Source organism: Odocoileus virginianus, chromosome 27 (assembly GCF_023699985.2).
Source record: "Odocoileus virginianus isolate 20LAN1187 ecotype Illinois chromosome 27, Ovbor_1.2, whole genome shotgun sequence".
In the NCBI taxonomy this organism is placed as follows: domain Eukaryota; kingdom Metazoa; phylum Chordata; class Mammalia; order Artiodactyla; family Cervidae; genus Odocoileus; species Odocoileus virginianus.
In genome coordinates, this window is record NC_069700.1 from 22,757,433 (window position 1) to 22,774,994 (window position 17,562).

The following is a 17,562-nucleotide window of genomic DNA, read 5'->3' on the forward strand; positions in this document are numbered from 1 at the left end:
CCAAAGGCCAAATCTCAACTTCTCTTTTTGTTTGGATTATCAGCTATGAACAGGCTTTTCCTTTTTAAATCACTGAAGCAAAATCAAAAGAAAAATAATTATTTGTAGCATGTGAAAACTATATAAAGTTCAAATGTTAGCATCCATAATAAATGTTTTGTGAGAATTCAAACACATCCATTCATTTGCACATTGCCTATGGCTGTTGCCTTGCTCCAACAGCCGAGTTGAGTAGTTGTGACACAGACCATATGTTACACTCTTTTTGCTTTGCACCATTGCTTCTTTCACTACAAAATCACAGTGACAGTTCTAATTCTATGGCATTTCTGATGCCATGCATATCACTGTGCCACAACATTTATTTTACTACCATGACATATCATGTCAAAATAAGAACAAAGTGGACTTTGAATATTGCAATCTAATGGTACAGTAGACTATAGATTATTTCATTATCAAATTAGATGACAAAATATCTTTTTTATTAAGCAATGAACTTAATAAATGTTGATCTTTTCAGACTATGCACTCATCACATCTCCTGCTCATGGAAAAACAACCAGCAGGGGAAGTAGAAAATTTTAAGTAGAATAATCACAATATAATTTTTTCACAAAAATTAAATAAAAATGAGGCTACAGTGAAATTCCTCAGCAGCTTACTCATTAGCCAAGCAAAAAAGGCATTTACCAATATTAACTTAGCAATTGAAGAAATGTAATGAGAGAAAGTAAGCAAGACTATCAAATTTTTAGCAAGAACAGTTTCTCAAGGCATTGAAAACAGAGTAACATCAATAGTCAGTTATAAACAAGGCAGATGATCTTGAGCAGCGTTCCTTGGCACTTAATGTCAAAAAATGTTACTACTACTAATCAGCTGTCACTTATCAGAGAAGTAATTGAAGAATTACTCTCTGGGACCAATCTGGATGGAACAGATGTAGGTGAGAATATTTTCAAGGAAGTTGAGGAAAACTAATTCAGTACAACCTCAAGTGGAATCTGCTAAAATGTGTTACCACTGATGATGGTAAAAACATGTGGAGCAGAAAAAGGCTTTTTTTAAAAAATTAATTCACAGACCTTTTGATGAATTCAAGTGTTTAAAGCTTAAGGTTATTCCCTGCATTATTCATCAACAGGTAGTTGGAATATTGAATATTTGAATTTCTCTGGTATCACTGAACCAGTGGTGTCAACAGTGAACTTCATTCACTCTTATGGACTTAATCATTGTCAGTTGGATGACTTTGAACTCAAGACCAAGGATGGAATTTTTCTGAATGAGAACTTCTCTTAACCACTGTTATCAAATCCTGAGCGGCTCTGAAATTAGCTTTTGCTGCTAACTTGATGATGTTTCTTAATGAACATGAAGAAAAGCAAAATAGTATTTCTATGTAAAATGCATACTTCAGTATGGTCATTTACACAACAACTGATGTTGCAGAATCACTAGTAATATCAATTTTTTTTTAATAAGCCTTATGCTGTCAAAAATTAAAACCATAAGCTAGATCTCCATTCTTAGACGAATTGGTAGTGGGCTAACTTACAGTTCTGAGCTAAAACTACAATCACAGTAGTATTTGCCCTTGATGAATATGCAAGAAAATTTTCCATATTTTGAAATCAATTTAATGGTGCAGCTGAGGAGCTTCCATCTAAGTTTCTTCAGGCGTGGTCAAACTGCAAGGTAATGACATGTTAAAAGGCAAACATTAAGAAGAGCACCTATCAGTCTATAAAGTCCTCCCAAGAGATGAATATGTTCAATTAAAAATCACATATTTGTGTATTGTTAACAGCATTTGGTAGTACCTACTTATGTAAAAAGACATTTTATTGATGAAATATACAAAATCTCATTTCAGATCAACATTGACAGATGGACATTTCCAACAAATTTTGATGATACAGCAAACAAAATTTGAAAGCCCAAATTTTGTTGTGAGTTTTCAGTCACTGCTCTAACAAATGACCACAATTTAGTGGTTTAAAACAATACTCATTTATTATCTCAGTTTTGTAAGTCAGAGTCTGAGTGACAGTTCAGACTGATGGCTCTGCTCAAAGTCTCAAAAAGCCAAAATCATGGTGTCTGCAAAACTATGTTCTTTTCTGGGTGTGCTGGGAATGCTTTCACTTCTAAGCTCATTTAGGATGTTGCATGAATTCAGTTCCTTATGACTGTATAACTGAGGCCCTCATTTCTTTGCTGAATGCTGTTAAGGGGCCAATCCTTGCTTCTAGATACCGACCACAATCTTTCTCATGCCTTCCAGTGGCCCCTCCACCAACGGGAAGTCAAGTTCTTTTCATGTTTCTAATCTCCACAACTTCTTCCACTACATCTCTTGGTCTTGAGTCTAATAGTATTCTCTCTGCTTTTAAAAGCTCATTTGATTCAATTAAACCTACCCGCCATGAATAATCTAGACTAATCTATTTTAACATCCATAATCTCAATTGTATCTGCAACTTCCCTTTTGATATATAACATATTAACATATATAGATGATCTAAGGACCAGGATGTGAACATATCTGTAGGGTCATTATTCTGCCCAACATACATAATTAAGTAAAATGCTATTTCCTGAAAAGAATCTATTCTTTTTATTAGCAGATCTGTGTTACAAAAATATTGTCCTTTATTCTTATTCTTATTATTATTGTTATACTTTGCATTTTCTTAAATAAAAATGTATGGGAATGTGGTTTCTCCCTTGTTATATAAATACCTTCTTAATATCTTCAATTTTTCCTTTGGTCTATAACCTAAAATACTTACTATCTGATTCTTAACAGAAAGTTTTTTTATGCTGTTCCAGTGGAAAAATAAATCAGCCCAGACTTTCTGGAAGGATATTTAACAATTTGTTTCAATAACTAAAACCAAAAAGACAAAACCAAACAGAAAACTGTACTAGAAACTATATTACTAGGAATTTTTCCTAAGAAATTATGGATGTGTGTGTTCAAATTTAGCAACAGATTTTATTAGCATCATTTATAAAGGCCAAAATTTGTAGTTAAGTATGTACCAATAACAGAATGGTTAAGTAGGGTAAATCTATTTAGTACTAAAATTATTTTGTAATAAATGAGGTTATTTTTATCATCATTGACTATATGCATTTTAATGTTTTTAATTATGCCTATTTATAATATTTAAATACATAACCATAATTAAGTTATTTTTATAAAAATAATTGACTTAATTTTGTGAAAACATTTAAAAAAAGCAATAGAAAAAGGTCTAAAATGATTAATCCTGAAATAGCGCTTTGTGACTATTGTTTAGAGATGTGGAGAAATCTTCCAGAAGAAAGGGAGAAAAAATAATGAGTTGTTTCTCAGGAGTGAGACTGAAAGTGGGGATTTTTAGAGAAGAGAGCCTTGCTTTTCATTATAAGGTCTGTGTACTATTTGATTTTACCTTGATAACAGTGTAAAAATAAGGAATTGTGCATATGTGTGTTTGTGGCTTCTTCTTTAAGAAATGTGGCACGGAGGCTATCCTTTCCTCAAGAAATCATTATATTCCACAAAACAGAAATGACTGAAGAATTGGAAATAGAGCTCATTACTAAATTTGCTCCTTTTGACCAAACAGGCCAGAGCTTAAGTGAAAGAAACATAAATTGAATGAAATCTCACGGGACTTGAAAACAATCTTTTGTAGGTCACATTTTCTTTTTGGTCCAGGCTGTTCTCTCTACACTCATTTCCTGAAGAGAAGTGTCCCGAATTCTGCTGTGTTGTAGAAAGCCCTTCTTTCCCACCAAAATAAGGGAAATAATTAAGCAAAGGTCTTTTTCTCCCTAGTGGGAAATTTGACGCAGGCGGTGGAATAATTCCCCTGAATACATGAGGAGGAAAAGCAAGAAAAGGTCAATAGATAGGCAATTTTTCTAAACAAGGAAAAATCCACAGTATACTAAGAACACAGAAAATTCTATTTGGCCTGAATATCAGAATAAGCACATGCTTTAAAGTAGGGAAAACTGATTTCGAATTTCAATAATCCTTACGCCTACGAACCTCAGTTTTAATATCTGTAACACTGAGTAAGTGATATATAGGTCACAGGATTCTAGCAGTTAATTAAATAATGAATATAAAGTAACTAGCAAAATACTTAGCATTCAGTAATCATTCAACATAGATAAGGTTCTATGCCTGTTAAGGTAAACGTCTCCCCTTAAACTACATCCTTCCAGGTATCTGCGATCATATAAATAACATCTAAACCTATCTCTATGGACACTTAGGCACAACTTTTAAATAAATACAAATTTACCTGTTTTACTTTCAAGTAATTATGTGATTCCTTTCACCTTACTTAAGTACTTGAAGGCAAGAAGCACATCTAATAATTCTCATATAACTCTACACAAACCTGCATCCTTCTATTAATGTATTTGAATATTTACCTTCAGTATTTCACTTTATCTGAGCACTAGCACCTGAGGTATGAACTTGTATTATCCCACTGTTACAGATGAAAAGGCAAAAACTCAGAGTGGTTATTAAATAGCTTGGCCAAAGTAACATCACTAGAAGAAGGAAGAAAAGGGGTCTGAGGGATTTGAACCAGATGTGTCTACCCAGATGTGTCCAGATACCCATTATGTGTACTGCCATCACCTGTAAAACTGCAAGGAAAGAGTTATTGGGCCTGTCTGAGCACGGGTTGGAAGAGAATTTCCAGGCACAGAGCATTGCAAAAGGGAGTGAGTTTTTATTAAGAACAAAGAGCAGAGATAAAGTGGGCACTGTGAGCACAGTGGGCTAACAACTCCTGACAGGCCGGGGAGAGTTGAGAGTTTTCATGAGTTAATAGCCAAATTTTTATAGCCTTGACACAAACAAAATTCCTGCTGGAAGGCTGCTGTTAGGTGACTGGGGAGCTTTGGGGGTGTTTTCATGAAGTGGGCCTCTTGGCCTAATTTGGAGTCAGGAAGCCTGTTAGTGATGTTCAGGGGCTTTTGGCAACAATTACAAAGGGGTTCGATTAACTTTGGAGGTATCCTTGGTTCTGGGATCCGTTTCTGTGACCTTCTTACAAGACACCATACCTGGGGCCTGGGGCAGGACTCAACATTACTGCTGTTGCTTTTATGCTTATCTTTGTAGGTGCGTTGAGGCGGTATACTCTGCCTTTCCAGTGTACACAACCACATTTAATCCAGCACCAAATTATATCATTTTCACTTGCAAGGGACCCTCAAATCATTTCATCCCTTAATATCCCTGTCCCTATTTCCTTGGTCTAGCACGTTCTTTCATTGGCTCAAACAACTGCTTTGGCTTCCTCTTCGCTCTTGCGCCATCAGCTCACTGTATACACTGCAGCAGGGCTGTGCTCTAAAACCCAGTCTGTGTCCATAACACTTCAGTAGCCCCCACATGGCTCTAAGGAAGAAGCTCCAACCCTTTTGCCCCCCCTACAATGTAAGCGCTGGGTGACAGGAGCCACCCTGTCCAGGGTGCAGAGGAAGTTTTGCACATTTTTGTTATTCATTAACTCTTCCGTCAGTCCACGAACCTAGTTTCCAGCCTCTTTATGTTCTTTCAGCTGACCATTCCTTTAGCTTCATCTCTTGCAGCTGCTGCCGTTGAATTTATACTCCAGCGATCAGGAATGTTGTTTAGATTCTGAAAATCACCAAAAACAGAAACAGTTATCAGAAAAGCCCAACACTGACAAAAAGAAAGGTAAGCTCCAAGACTCAGTCTGATAAAATGAGGAGAGCTGAGGCTAGCCACAGGGCAGTTAGGAGGGCCAAACAGAGATACTTGGGAACAAAAGGCAAACGCACAACGGACAGAGGCGAATGGGAGTACAGACCTATGTCATCAGCCACAAGGACCAAATCTCTGGACCAAATATTGTCTGTATACCTGTCCTACCGCCCTTACTGCCTTTCGTTGATTGGAAGAGCCTTTCTGGAATGAGTTAAGTGGCTATTATGCTACGACATGGTTATTATATGCAGGCATCCTGTTAAAAACTGAGGGTGCAAGATCAGTGGTTAGCAGTCATTGCCCTTATGAAGACTGCAATGTATGTAGGAAGGCGATATTGATTATTTAAATACAATAGAAGACAGACTGCACTACATTTTATAGATGCACAGCAAAGGAGGGGCACTTTGCCAAAGATGAGGGCTCGCAGAAAAAGGTTTCATCACAGTTTCTATAAATGTCTATTGATTTTGCCTAGGTCAACAAGATAACTAAATCTCCCAATGTGTAGTCTACATGTTTTACGGACATGCATGGTTGTTCATGTAGAACAGGTAAATGGTCATATGAAACTCTTTTTATTTTCCCATTTGAATATGAATTCATTTTGTTGACATGGCTTTACCTAGCTAAAAGGCTGAATCTTTCCCAAAGGTCACAGAGGAATTCCTCACTTTGTTTGACAGGCTGAAGACCAAATTTTTGAATGTCAAGCACACTTATAAATAGTTTGAGTTTATCTGATGTCTAATGCCATTTCACTTATATATATTTTTTTTTCTGAAGAAATCTGTTTTCCCTGGCATGAAAACTCTATTTGAAATTAAGTCATAGGCAGGTCCTGATGCACCAGGACTGAGACTCTTCTGTGTCTCTCCCTGCAATCTCCATACCACTGTGGGAGGTGGCGAGATGGGGAGTCATCCAAGGGTCAGGAGGTGCAGTCATACGAATAGGGCAACTCAGTCTTTCATATTATGATCCCAAATGTGCCACCCCAATATTTTCAGGAATATGCTGCATTGAATATGCAGAGTGGGGACTCGTTCAGAAATCACAGCTGCAATTCCTGGGAGCAGTGGTTTACCAGGTATGGGAAGAGGGCAGAGCGGTAGAAGCCCTCCACCTAAGTGTACATTGTCAGCACTGGCTGACAAAACCGAAAGAAATAATAAGACTGATTAAAGCCTTGTCTGCTTTTTATTATCACCGTATATTGTCATTCTAAACAATGTCAGTGGTAAAAATCCTTCTTTCTGCTGAGTTAGACCATTCTCTCTGCACCACACGCTTCCTGCAAAGTCTCCTTCTCACTATGGGAGTCTCTCTTTCTCCTGCACCTACTGAACAAAGGCTGCTGGTACCAGAGACAGGAAGTGTTGTTGTCATCTGCTGCTGTTTTCTTTAAAGTGGCATCAGTGTTGCTATTTGATGCAATAGTTACATTGCAATAGTAACGTGGAGCTCTATGGGGGGAGGGGGGGTGGGCAACATCCTACTGCTTCCCTAGTAGAATATCTCTTCCTTGGCAAATAGGATGCCCACTACCACTCAGCAAATGGCTTCACAAAATAAGTTTGCCAAGATCTGATGGGAGAACGGCCTTATCAGGGGATAGGAGTGATTTTCAAGTCAGGCCTGAAAGTGATGAGCACAGTAGTTAATGACCGCTGGTCCTTTAAGAACAGGTTTCTCCCTGGGGGCAGTAACACCAATAAAAGCCCAGTTCGGGGCTTCCCTGGTGACTCTGAGGGCAAAAAGTCTTCCTGCAAGGTGGGAGACCCAGGTTCAATCCCTGAGTCAGGAAGATCCCCACTCCAGTATTCTTGCCTGGAGAATTCCATGGACAGAGGAGTCTTGCTGGCTATAGTCCAAGGTGTTGAAAAGAGTTGGACACAACTGAGCGACTAACACTTTCACACTTTGAAAACCAACAACCCATTTCGAATTTAAGCTCAAGTCTTTTGGAAAATGTATAGCTTTTCAACAAATAACAGGTAAGTAACTGCCTCCTGGGTTCATCTGGAAGAAAGAGATATTTTTTAGAATAATTTGTAGAAGGCCTTGGTAGGAATACTTGAGCAAACAGAATTCATATTGAGAGGAAGGAAGGGAGGGTAAAAGAGAGGAAATAAGGAGGGAAGGGAAAATGTGTAGGAAATACTTCAATCTTTGTAGAGCAAAAGTGTACTGCATTTGGATTTTTTTTTAGAAAAAGCAAAATTAAATTTTAAAATGCTTTAAAAAAATGTGGTCTACGTCTGCCTAAGTTAGAAAATGTGTATTTAAATGGCTGAAAATTGACTGTGTACAAAGCAGCATGTCATCTTTGTGCATTGATCCAATAAGAATCTGCACTAACTGTATTTTGGCAGGCAGTTTTTAATCTTCAGCCCAGCTACTCCACTGTGGCCAGAGCATTCTAAGTATTTTTCCAACCTCCATCTATCTTTTTCTAGACCCACGGCAAAGCTTGTGGTCTTCTTGTATGCTGGGCCACTCCCCACCCTCAGAGATTCTGTGTTTGATATTGTGTAAATAGTATTAAATTCTCTAGATAAGAATAGTAGCCATTTCCCTCTTCAGGGGATCTTCCTGACCTGGGGATCAAACCCAGATCTCTTGCATTGCAGGTAGATTCTTTACCTTCTGAGCCACCAAGGAGGCCCAAATAGTAACCAGGAAAGGGAAACTGAGACTTGGAAATCAGAGGTTACACTTGTTCAGATGTAGCAAACCTAGAAAGTGAACCCTATGAACTCAAGTTCCAAAAGGATGGAGGCATCAAACCTGGAGTGAAATTAACATCACTTTAGCTCAATTATAAAACTTAGTTTACAAATATAAATTGTAGGCATATGGACATCTAATGATTTGACCAAGGTGACAGAGCAGTTAAGCAGGAGAAGAAACTAACTAATGACTAAGACAGAAGCAGAACCTTGCTGCATGAAATCTTCTCCAGAACTTTAATCATGTTCCACCATAAGAAAATAATAGTTCTGGCAAAAATAGTCTTGATGATTTATTTATAAATGGTAGAAAGTGGATGTCTACAGCCTTCTGTTCCTTTTGTGAATGTGTAGTATGGATATTTTACTGTTAGAATGAGAACAGTTTTTATTTTAGGTTTTAAGTATACAGGGTGCAACAACATAGTGAGAAGGAATACTGCCACATTTGATGCACAATCATATGTGAAAATATTTGGGTTATCAATTAATGCAAATCCCGTCTGAACATCCTATAATTTTTACTAAGGCAAGATGCTTGCACAGACACCTGGGTCAGTCAGTTTCATCCTATACAAATATGGTGATCAGAGACAGTGAATTTTCTAGGAGAGTTAACATCTGACTGTATCCTATTTAAACAAAGGCAATTTTAAGATACAAAATATTCTTTGTATACATAGCTTTTTAGCATAAATAAATTTCAAACCAGAAAAACAATTCCTTTGTTAGATTATAGCTCTAATTTTCATTTAGAAAATGTGGTCCCCCCCAAATAATTTCCTCCACAAAGAAAAACTCAGCACCAAGTTAGTGTCAGATGCCCCACATTCAAACATCCCTGCTATCGCACCATACTTCTTCCTAAAAACAAACAAAAAACAAGTAAACAAAAACCTTTGCTTAAAATAAAGCAACAACACAAAACAAACTAACAAAATAAACCCACGTAAACTTCCATTTGAGGAAGTGCTCAGAGAGGTGGCTCGCTCCTTTCCCAGCCACAGTGTGAGTCCAGATTGGTCTAAGTCCATAACTGTGTTATCACTCCTCTCACCAGTGACTGATTTACATGATGGTCTTCTGGGAAAGAGTTCCTCACTCTTAGAAAAGATTAAGAGAAAGAGGTGGCTTCCTTTTCTTTGGGATCTTGTTTTGCCTGGATGTATGGCCCATAGAGTCAGCAGGCGCTTGGAGTCCATGCTCTAGGGATGGGTAAAGCAGAATGAGCTTCCCCAATGCCTCAGTGGGTAAAAACCCACCTGCAATGCAGGAGACAGGGGAGACACAGGTTCAATCCCTGGGTCAGGAAGATCTCCTAGAGAAGGAAATGGAGGCCCACTCCAGTACTCTTGCTTGAAAAATTCCATCGACAGAGGAGCCTGGCAGGCTACAGTCCATGGGGTTGCAAAAGAGTGGGAGACAACTGAACAATTAAGCATGATGGATGCACAGTGCAAAGCAGAATGAGAAAAAAAAAAACCAACTTGGATTCCTAATGATACCCTAGAACCCAAATTAACCAGCTCTATAACTGCCATACTTCTGGACATCTTGTTATGTGTGAGGAATGTTCTTATTACTTAAACTAGTTGTGACTGGAAACATCCAACATGATAAAACACCAAAACTGCCTCTAAAATTTCCCTCTCAGACACACTTTTTCTGGATACAACCAGCCTTACCAAGAGGGTGGGAAAGCCAAGGAAAGTTCCTTAAAGCTATCACAGAAGGTGTTCAATTTTGAGTATTTTCTTCAAGCCCCAAAGCCAGCATTGCTGGCAGTGCAGAGCAATGAGTCCTCTGTGAAATGGCAAAGGGTGCCAGATGTTCACCTTGAATACACAACAGAGGTTGAGGGTAAACAGGGCAAGAGAGACCAGGAAAGGGGTGAGAGAGTTGGCACCATGATTGTCATACCCATCTCTTCTCCCTAGATACACAGCTGAGCTGCTTCATTCAGCTTCTCCTGTGACTAATTGGAGGCATATGAGGAAGTGATGTATGCCTCTTTCCAGACTGAGCCATAAACCTTCCAGATGTGCTGTTCCAGACGTGCTCTTCCAGACTCTCTCCCCCATTCAGCTGGCTGGCTAGAAAATGGCCTTAGGAATGACCTTGGAAGCCATGAGTTAAAGGCAGATGAGTGCTCCAAGGAAACAGGCCTCTGTCCTCTGTCTGTTCTGCTCAGCAGGAATATCCAAAATAGACTGTTCATCTTGAACGAGATATAAACTTTTAGTGTTTTACACTGCTGAGTTTTAGTGTTTTATTTGCTACAATTGCTCATATTACAGCATTAATTAATGCAGCGGAGTCACAGCTTTGGTGAACAGTGATATGACTGAAGTGAACAAGTAGGTTAATAGGTTTACAAATACGGACAACCTGAGCCTCAGAGATTTACTGTCCTGCCCAAAATATCCATGAAGTAACTTGTAGAGCTGACCTAGAACTCAACCATTCTGTGTCCAAGTTCACCTCCTTCTGGTGCCCTAACCTACAAAAGGACAAGTAGATAAAATCTGACTGGGTTCCAAGTCTTGAAAATTCACCTTGGCCAAGATATATCAGAAAAGACAAACCCTATAACTAAACAGCACAGATTATTGTGTTATCACTGACTGTTCCCGAACTTAACTGCTTTCACCTTTATACCAAGCTTTATTTTACGTCAGATTCACTAGAATCATCACACAACTGGTATCCACTGAATGGTTTAGTGCAAATTAACCTGTAGGTTGATCTAGAATATTCCTAACATCTCCTTTAATTTTGACATATAATTTATCTTTCTAATATGATATTTGGCATTAGCTTTTAACAGTATCAAAATTAAAAACCATGCTTTTCTTCCATACTGGTATTTGGCATTAACTTTTTGTAAAATTGAAATTAAGAAACCATACTTTTCTTCTTTCTCTTAAATATTTTTTTCTAATTAAAAGTTAGTATGCTTTCATTATAGCAATGTGATTTCAAAATTTCCCACAGAGTCAGTGTTTCATTGTTGGAGGGGGAAGTTATAGGTAAGCAACGGGAAGAGGCTACAAAATCCATCTGGCAATAGATTATAGTTGGAGACGAAAGTATAAACTCATATTTAGCTTAACATGGATACAGAGAGTTACATAAAGAACTCTATATATACACATATACAGGGATTAGTACAGACCCATGTATTTCCTTTCTCTGTCAGCTGAGAGGGCTTAGAAGCAATAACATCCCAAGAGCAAGCAGCACATAAGGTGCCCAAATCTTTGTTTCTGTTACCACTGTACAATAAAATGAAGCATGGCCCCTTGGAAAAATGGATGATTTTAGAATTGGAGCAGGAAAGACAGGAGATGAGCCTGGGGTATCTTATATTGCCAGAAAATAAGGAATACCTTTAAAAAAGTTATCTCACAATAATGGGATATGTCAAAGGAGCTCCCCATCACAAAAACTGGAACAATTTGGGTAACAAAGTAAACAAAGTAATATCAAAACTAAAGCCCAAAATATAAAATAACTCTCTAGAAATATCCATGAGTCTATATTGAGAACAGTATTCCATGTAGAAAAATTCCAAATAACCTATGGAGACTCCAATCTCAAGGAGGAAAGAGGTGAACCATAACTCCCACTCTTTAAGTGTAGGTTGTACATATTGACTTCCTTCCAAAGAAGACAGTGTGGAAAGGCAAATGGAAGAAGAGTAACTTTAAAGCAGAAAAACCTGACAAGCACTACTTCAGGTAGGGTATTCAAGGTTCATATCCATAGTGACAAGTCACATTGATAGAGTGTACCCTCCATAAGCTGTAGTGAAAGCAGCACTTTACCTCTGTATGCATCTTCAACAAAACTCCTTACCCCAGTCTAATCATGAAAAAAAAAAAAAAAAAATCAGATAATTCCCAGGGGAGGGACATTTTACAAAGTATGTGACCGGTACTCCTGAAATCTATCAAGGTCATCAAAAAGGAGGAAAGTTTGAGAACTATCACAGCCAAGAGGATCCTAAGGCAATAGGAAAACCAAATGCAATGTATTGTCCTGAATGGGATTCTGGACCCAAAAAATGGATGTTAGTAAAAATGAAGAAAATCTAAAGTATGGACTTCAGTTAAAAATAATGTATCAATATTGGTTCATGAATTGTCATGCAAGTACCATACTAATGTGAGAAATTGACAGTAGGAAACTGAATGTGAGATATAAGAACACTCTGTGTCCTGTCTTCACAACTTTTCCATAACTTAAAACAGTTCCAAAATTTAGAAGTTATTTAAAAAAGAAATCACATCTTAATCCTATCATCTTGCAATAGACAGACATTTTAATGCTGATTTAACCTATTTTTTTTAAATGGGTCTATCTTCATTTTTCAAAGTGGTTTCATCCTGTATATACCTGTTGACTTAAACTTTATGTCATTACATGTTTTCACGTCATTATAATCTTACAACATAATTTGCATTTATATCAAAGTAGTTCATCTTAGGGATGGATCCAAAGTTATTTAGTCAATTACCCATTGACTATCTTTATTCTTCTGTGTGCGTGTGCTTAGTCGCTCAGTCGTTGTCAAACTCTTTGAGATCCGATGGACTGTAGCCTGCCAGGCTTCTCTGTACATAGGATTCTCCAAGCAAGAATACCAGAGTGGGCTGTCATTTCCTCCTTCACGGGTTCTTCCTGACCCAAGGAAGACATCGCCCGTGTCTCCTGCATTGCAGGCAGATTCTTTACCTGCTGAGCCAATAGGAAAGCCCTTATTCTTCTTTAATCCTACTGAATTTACTGAGGAAGGAGGTATGGAAAATGGACAGAGTGAGAAGAGAGGAAACAATTCTGACCTATCTGTTCATTGTGAGAAAGAGAGGCACCAGCCTGATCCAGAGCTGCCAGGGAAAATGCATTGGGCCCAGAAACGGGAGACCAAGGCCAGTCACTGGCGTCAACTCTGCAAATAACTCTAAGTGTAGCCTTAAACTCACGTCACTCTACAGTTCTTTATCTACAAAATGTCTTTATCCATAATATAAACTCAGTAACTTACTTGACACCAAGTAAAATTCCATTCCTGAAGTCTATTCTTCTATATTTTGCAACAAGACTATTTCTTAGAAAATTTCGCATAGGTGATACAGCCAAATATACTTAATATAATGAAAAGGGTGTAGAAAATGGATGACAGATACATTTCCTCTTTGTTGTATAGCCAAAAACAATTCTGTATCACGTGGCATTAATGGAATACATTACATAAAGTGACTGTTGGATGCATGGGGGACCCTTCCGGGTGAAAAAGAGGGAGAACTAGTCCATGAATGTTGCAAAAACAATGAGTTTAGCTGAACTTAGGGAAACTGTCTAAAAACAGATTGGTTCCTAGAAAAATTAGTGAGCTTTTAGTTGTGAGAATTTGCAGCCTGGGCTGGATAGAGAAACACTGGGAATATTATAGGAAGTATTTCTGTCCTGGGTAGGAATTCAAGCTGAATGGTCACCGAGAACACTTTCCATTTTTAAGGGCTAAGATTTTTCTTTATTCTTATGAGCAACACCATCTTTAGCAGTGACTCTGTTTCTGAGCTCTCTCCTGTCTCCTTGGTCTCTCTGCTGAAGAACAGATCCATTAACAAAAATAAAGGCATCAATTAGGTGCATAAATCCCTTGGCTAGTTTGTATGCTTTGATGGGTGCATCTCTAAGCATCCTGTGAAGGATGTGATTAAGAGAGTGTGAGTGAAATCATCTCTATTAGGTCAATGTAAAAAGAATAGAAACTTTGGAGAGCACATCTCCAGTTCATCATCAAACTTGAGAACCTGCCCTCAAAATTTCTTCCTATTCTTTCTAGAACATGAATCTGTGAAAGTCCCAATAGATAGTAAACAGCATACACACACTTATTAAAGTTTTTGAAATTGATCTAATTTTCAGGTAAAGGTTCTTCCATTTTCCATATGGCGAAGGTGACTGTTTTATACATTAGTTGACTCCAATGTGTATCCCTTCTACTTAGCTCACCTTCTTTCTTCAAACAAAGACTAGGCGTTAGGTGTCCCAAAACGTTTGTTTCTGGAATTTCACTCCAAGGGTAAAAATCAGATAGATTCTCAGTCCTCAAGAATGAAGGGCAGAAGGGGAAATGGGAGAAAAAGACTAAAACCAGTTTTAGGAACTTTTGGTCCTAAACTTCAAAAGTACGGAAGTGAATGCAATATTTTATGAGAAACCACATATTGCCTGCGGATCTTCACTTCCAACACATACACACCCGTAGCCTTCCAACACACACACACACACACACACACACACACACACCCAAAGCCACAGGCGACTGCTATTGGCAAATGCCTCGTCTCCAATCACCAGAGCAAGGAAGGATCCCTAGAGCCCCAACGCACCGCCAATAGATGGGGTCTCTGAAGCCTGGGGAAAGACAGCGTGGAAGGCTTTGCAAGGAAATCCCTTGCATGCTTTGTGGTGTGTTAAAAATGCAGCATCATCCTCTCAGCTCCTTTCCTTGGTCCGACAAGCCGAATTCGAGAACACAGGGAAACGAGGGGCGCAAAGGCTGCCTCCCCCGGAAGCCCTCGAGTCCCTCCCTCCACGCCCCCCCCCCCACCCCCTTCTGAGGCTCTCCTCGCCACCGCTCCAATGGGCCGGCGGCGGCTTCCCCATCTCCTCTTCCATTCACTCCGGAGGGGAAGGAGGAAGAGGGAAAACAAAACTCTAAAAATAACTGTTAGCCTCTTCCAAAAAGGAAAAGCTTGGCTGCCCCCCTCCATCCCCCGCTCTCGCCCTCCCCTTCTCCCCCCCCCTTCGTGGGGCACAAGTCTGCCTCTTACAACGCCAAGCCACATGGTTCCAGTTAGGCGCCGAACGCCACCGGGACGGAGAGGAATTCACATCTGTGGGACGCTCCGCGCGGAACCAGCTCCAGCGAGGGAGACCGGGGGACTGCAGCACCGACATGAAGGGCTAGACCGCGGGATCGCTGCTCAAGCGGTGAGAAGGGGGCGCGGGAGGCGGCCGGGGCGGGCGGGCAGGGGTGGGCCCCGGGGCCCTCGCAGCGCCCGCTGCCCGCCCCCGCGCGCGCCGTCTCTATCTGCCCGCCTTGCTGCAACTTGCTGCAGTGTTTGAAAGAGTAGTAGGAGCGCATGGAGGTGGGGCCGGGGAAAGACCGGGCGGAGGAGAGGGGGGGCGCGGGGAGCGCGGAGGGGGCGGGAGGCGGCGGCGGCTGCGGGGCGGGGGGCCGACCCGGAGCGGGTGAGACGGGGCGTGGGGGGCGTGGAGAGAAGCGGGGTAGCCCGGCGCTTACACATGTCACATGTGCTTTTTAAGACGGCCGGGAGCGCCTGCGAGCTGGATTTGGTGGAGGATGCTGCGGCAGGTGCTTCGCAGAGGGCTCCAGTCGTTCTGCCACAGGCTGGGCTTGTGCGTGAGCCGGCACCCGGTCTTTTTCCTCACCGTGCCCGCAGTCCTGACCATCACCTTCGGCCTCAGCGCGCTCAACCGCTTCCAGCCCGAGGGCGACCTGGAGCGCCTGGTCGCTCCCAGCCACAGCCTGGCCAAGATCGAGCGCAGCCTGGCCAGCAGCCTTTTCCCCCTGGACCAGTCCAAAAGCCAGCTCTATTCGGACTTACACAGCCCCGGGAGATATGGCAGGGTGATCCTCCTCTCCCCACCCGGGGACAATATTTTGCTCCAGGCTGAGGGGATCCTGCAGACCCACCGAGCCGTGCTGGAAATGAAGGTGAACCACAAGGGCTATAATTATACTTTTTCCCATCTGTGTGTGTTGAGAAATCAGGATAAGAAATGCGTGCTGGATGATATTATTTCAGTGCTAGAGGATCTCAGGCAGGCTGCCGTCTCCAATAAGACAACAGCCAGGGTGCAAGTGAGGTATCCCAACACTAAATTAAAGGTATGCTCCTCCTGCATGCTTCTGCCAATTAAAGAGGCAGCACTTCATTTCTTGCCCTAAACAAGCAAAGAAAATGCAGAGGTCTCATCCTTAAGACTCAGAAGCTGATGCTTCTTTCATTTTGGTTGGGGGGGGGGGGGGCGGTGGGGAACGATGGGCAACAGAGTGAAGAAAACAGGCAATAAATGGCATGACTAGATATTAAGCAATTCAAATCCAAATGCCAAAAATGAAAAAAAAAAAAAAAGGACGGAAAAAAAAAAGTTGTTTCTGAGACCCTGCAATTACATCTTTGTTCAGGGTTAATAAATCAGTGAATGGAAGGGGGAGGGGGAATCCTGAACAATTTGGGGGGTTTCTTTTCATTCGGGGCTCGATGTATTTCTTATTACTGATTACACATCCCACCTGGTGCCATATCGACTCCTTCACATCTTCAACCTTGCTTGATTTTGACATGTAGGGAGTTTGTGCTTCGCTGCCCTGCGAGTGTGTGTCTGAAAGCAGTGGGCATGAATGGGTAAGGATTCCAGGAATTATGTGTATGTGTGTTTGCATAGGTAAAGAAGCAGGAATTTTCTCTGTGTGAAAACGGAGATGTGCAGCTAACAGATGTAGGGTAGTTAGCTGAGTCCTGTTATTTCCTCCCCGCCACACACACAGACCCTAAATCCAAACCAAAGCAAGATTATTATAATAGCCCAATAGCAAAAGGAAAAATTCCACAGTCAGCAAAAGTTGCCTTGAATGATAATTCTGGCATTAAATAAACAGTACTGTATAAACTCTCAATTCAGATTTTGTTGCTCAGATGAGATTTCTAAACTCATTCCACACTGTCAGGATTGAGCTGCTGCAGGCAATGAGGCATGCAGTCTCCAGGTGACTGAAGTTTCAGGGACAAATGTGACTTCCAAAAGAGTCACTGCACCATTTGTATGCTCAGCCTTGAGCAGGTCAGAGGCTGCACAGTCAAGAATTCCCAAGGCAGGTGTTTCCCAAGAAGAAGGAATTTTCTTTCTTCTAATGTGTATGAGGATGTGTGTGTGCTTCTAGGGAAACCATGGAATAGAAGTGATCCCAGTGTCAATGAATGAGTGGCCAGATATAGGAAATTTCTAATATTTCTATTAATTTATTTGATA

At 40.5% G+C, this 17,562-nt stretch overlaps 1 protein-coding gene and 1 long non-coding RNA gene across 3 annotated transcripts in view; one reads left to right on the forward strand and one right to left on the reverse strand.

Annotated features, from left to right (window-relative positions):
- Positions 1–2,224: 2,224 nt before the first annotated feature.
- Positions 2,225–15,696, reverse strand: LOC139031424 (uncharacterized). Its single transcript, XR_011483887.1, has 2 exons — positions 15,336–15,696; positions 2,225–5,668 (listed from the first exon to the last, which is right to left on the reverse strand). It is a non-coding gene; the product is annotated as an uncharacterized lncRNA (long non-coding RNA).
- The window catches only part of PTCHD4 (patched domain containing 4), a 199,164-nt gene continuing 197,005 nt past the window's right edge, over positions 15,404–17,562 (forward strand). Inside the window, exons 1-2 of one of the 2 annotated variants that reach the window (XM_070456329.1) lie at positions 15,404–15,495; positions 15,832–16,243. In XM_070456329.1, coding sequence (XP_070312430.1) covers positions 15,869–16,243 — 375 coding nt within the window. In that variant the 5' untranslated portion in view covers positions 15,404–15,495; positions 15,832–15,868. Of the gene's footprint in view, positions 15,496–15,817; positions 16,244–17,562 lie in introns of those variants that run through there. The other variant, XM_020912293.2, reaches the window with a different exon arrangement.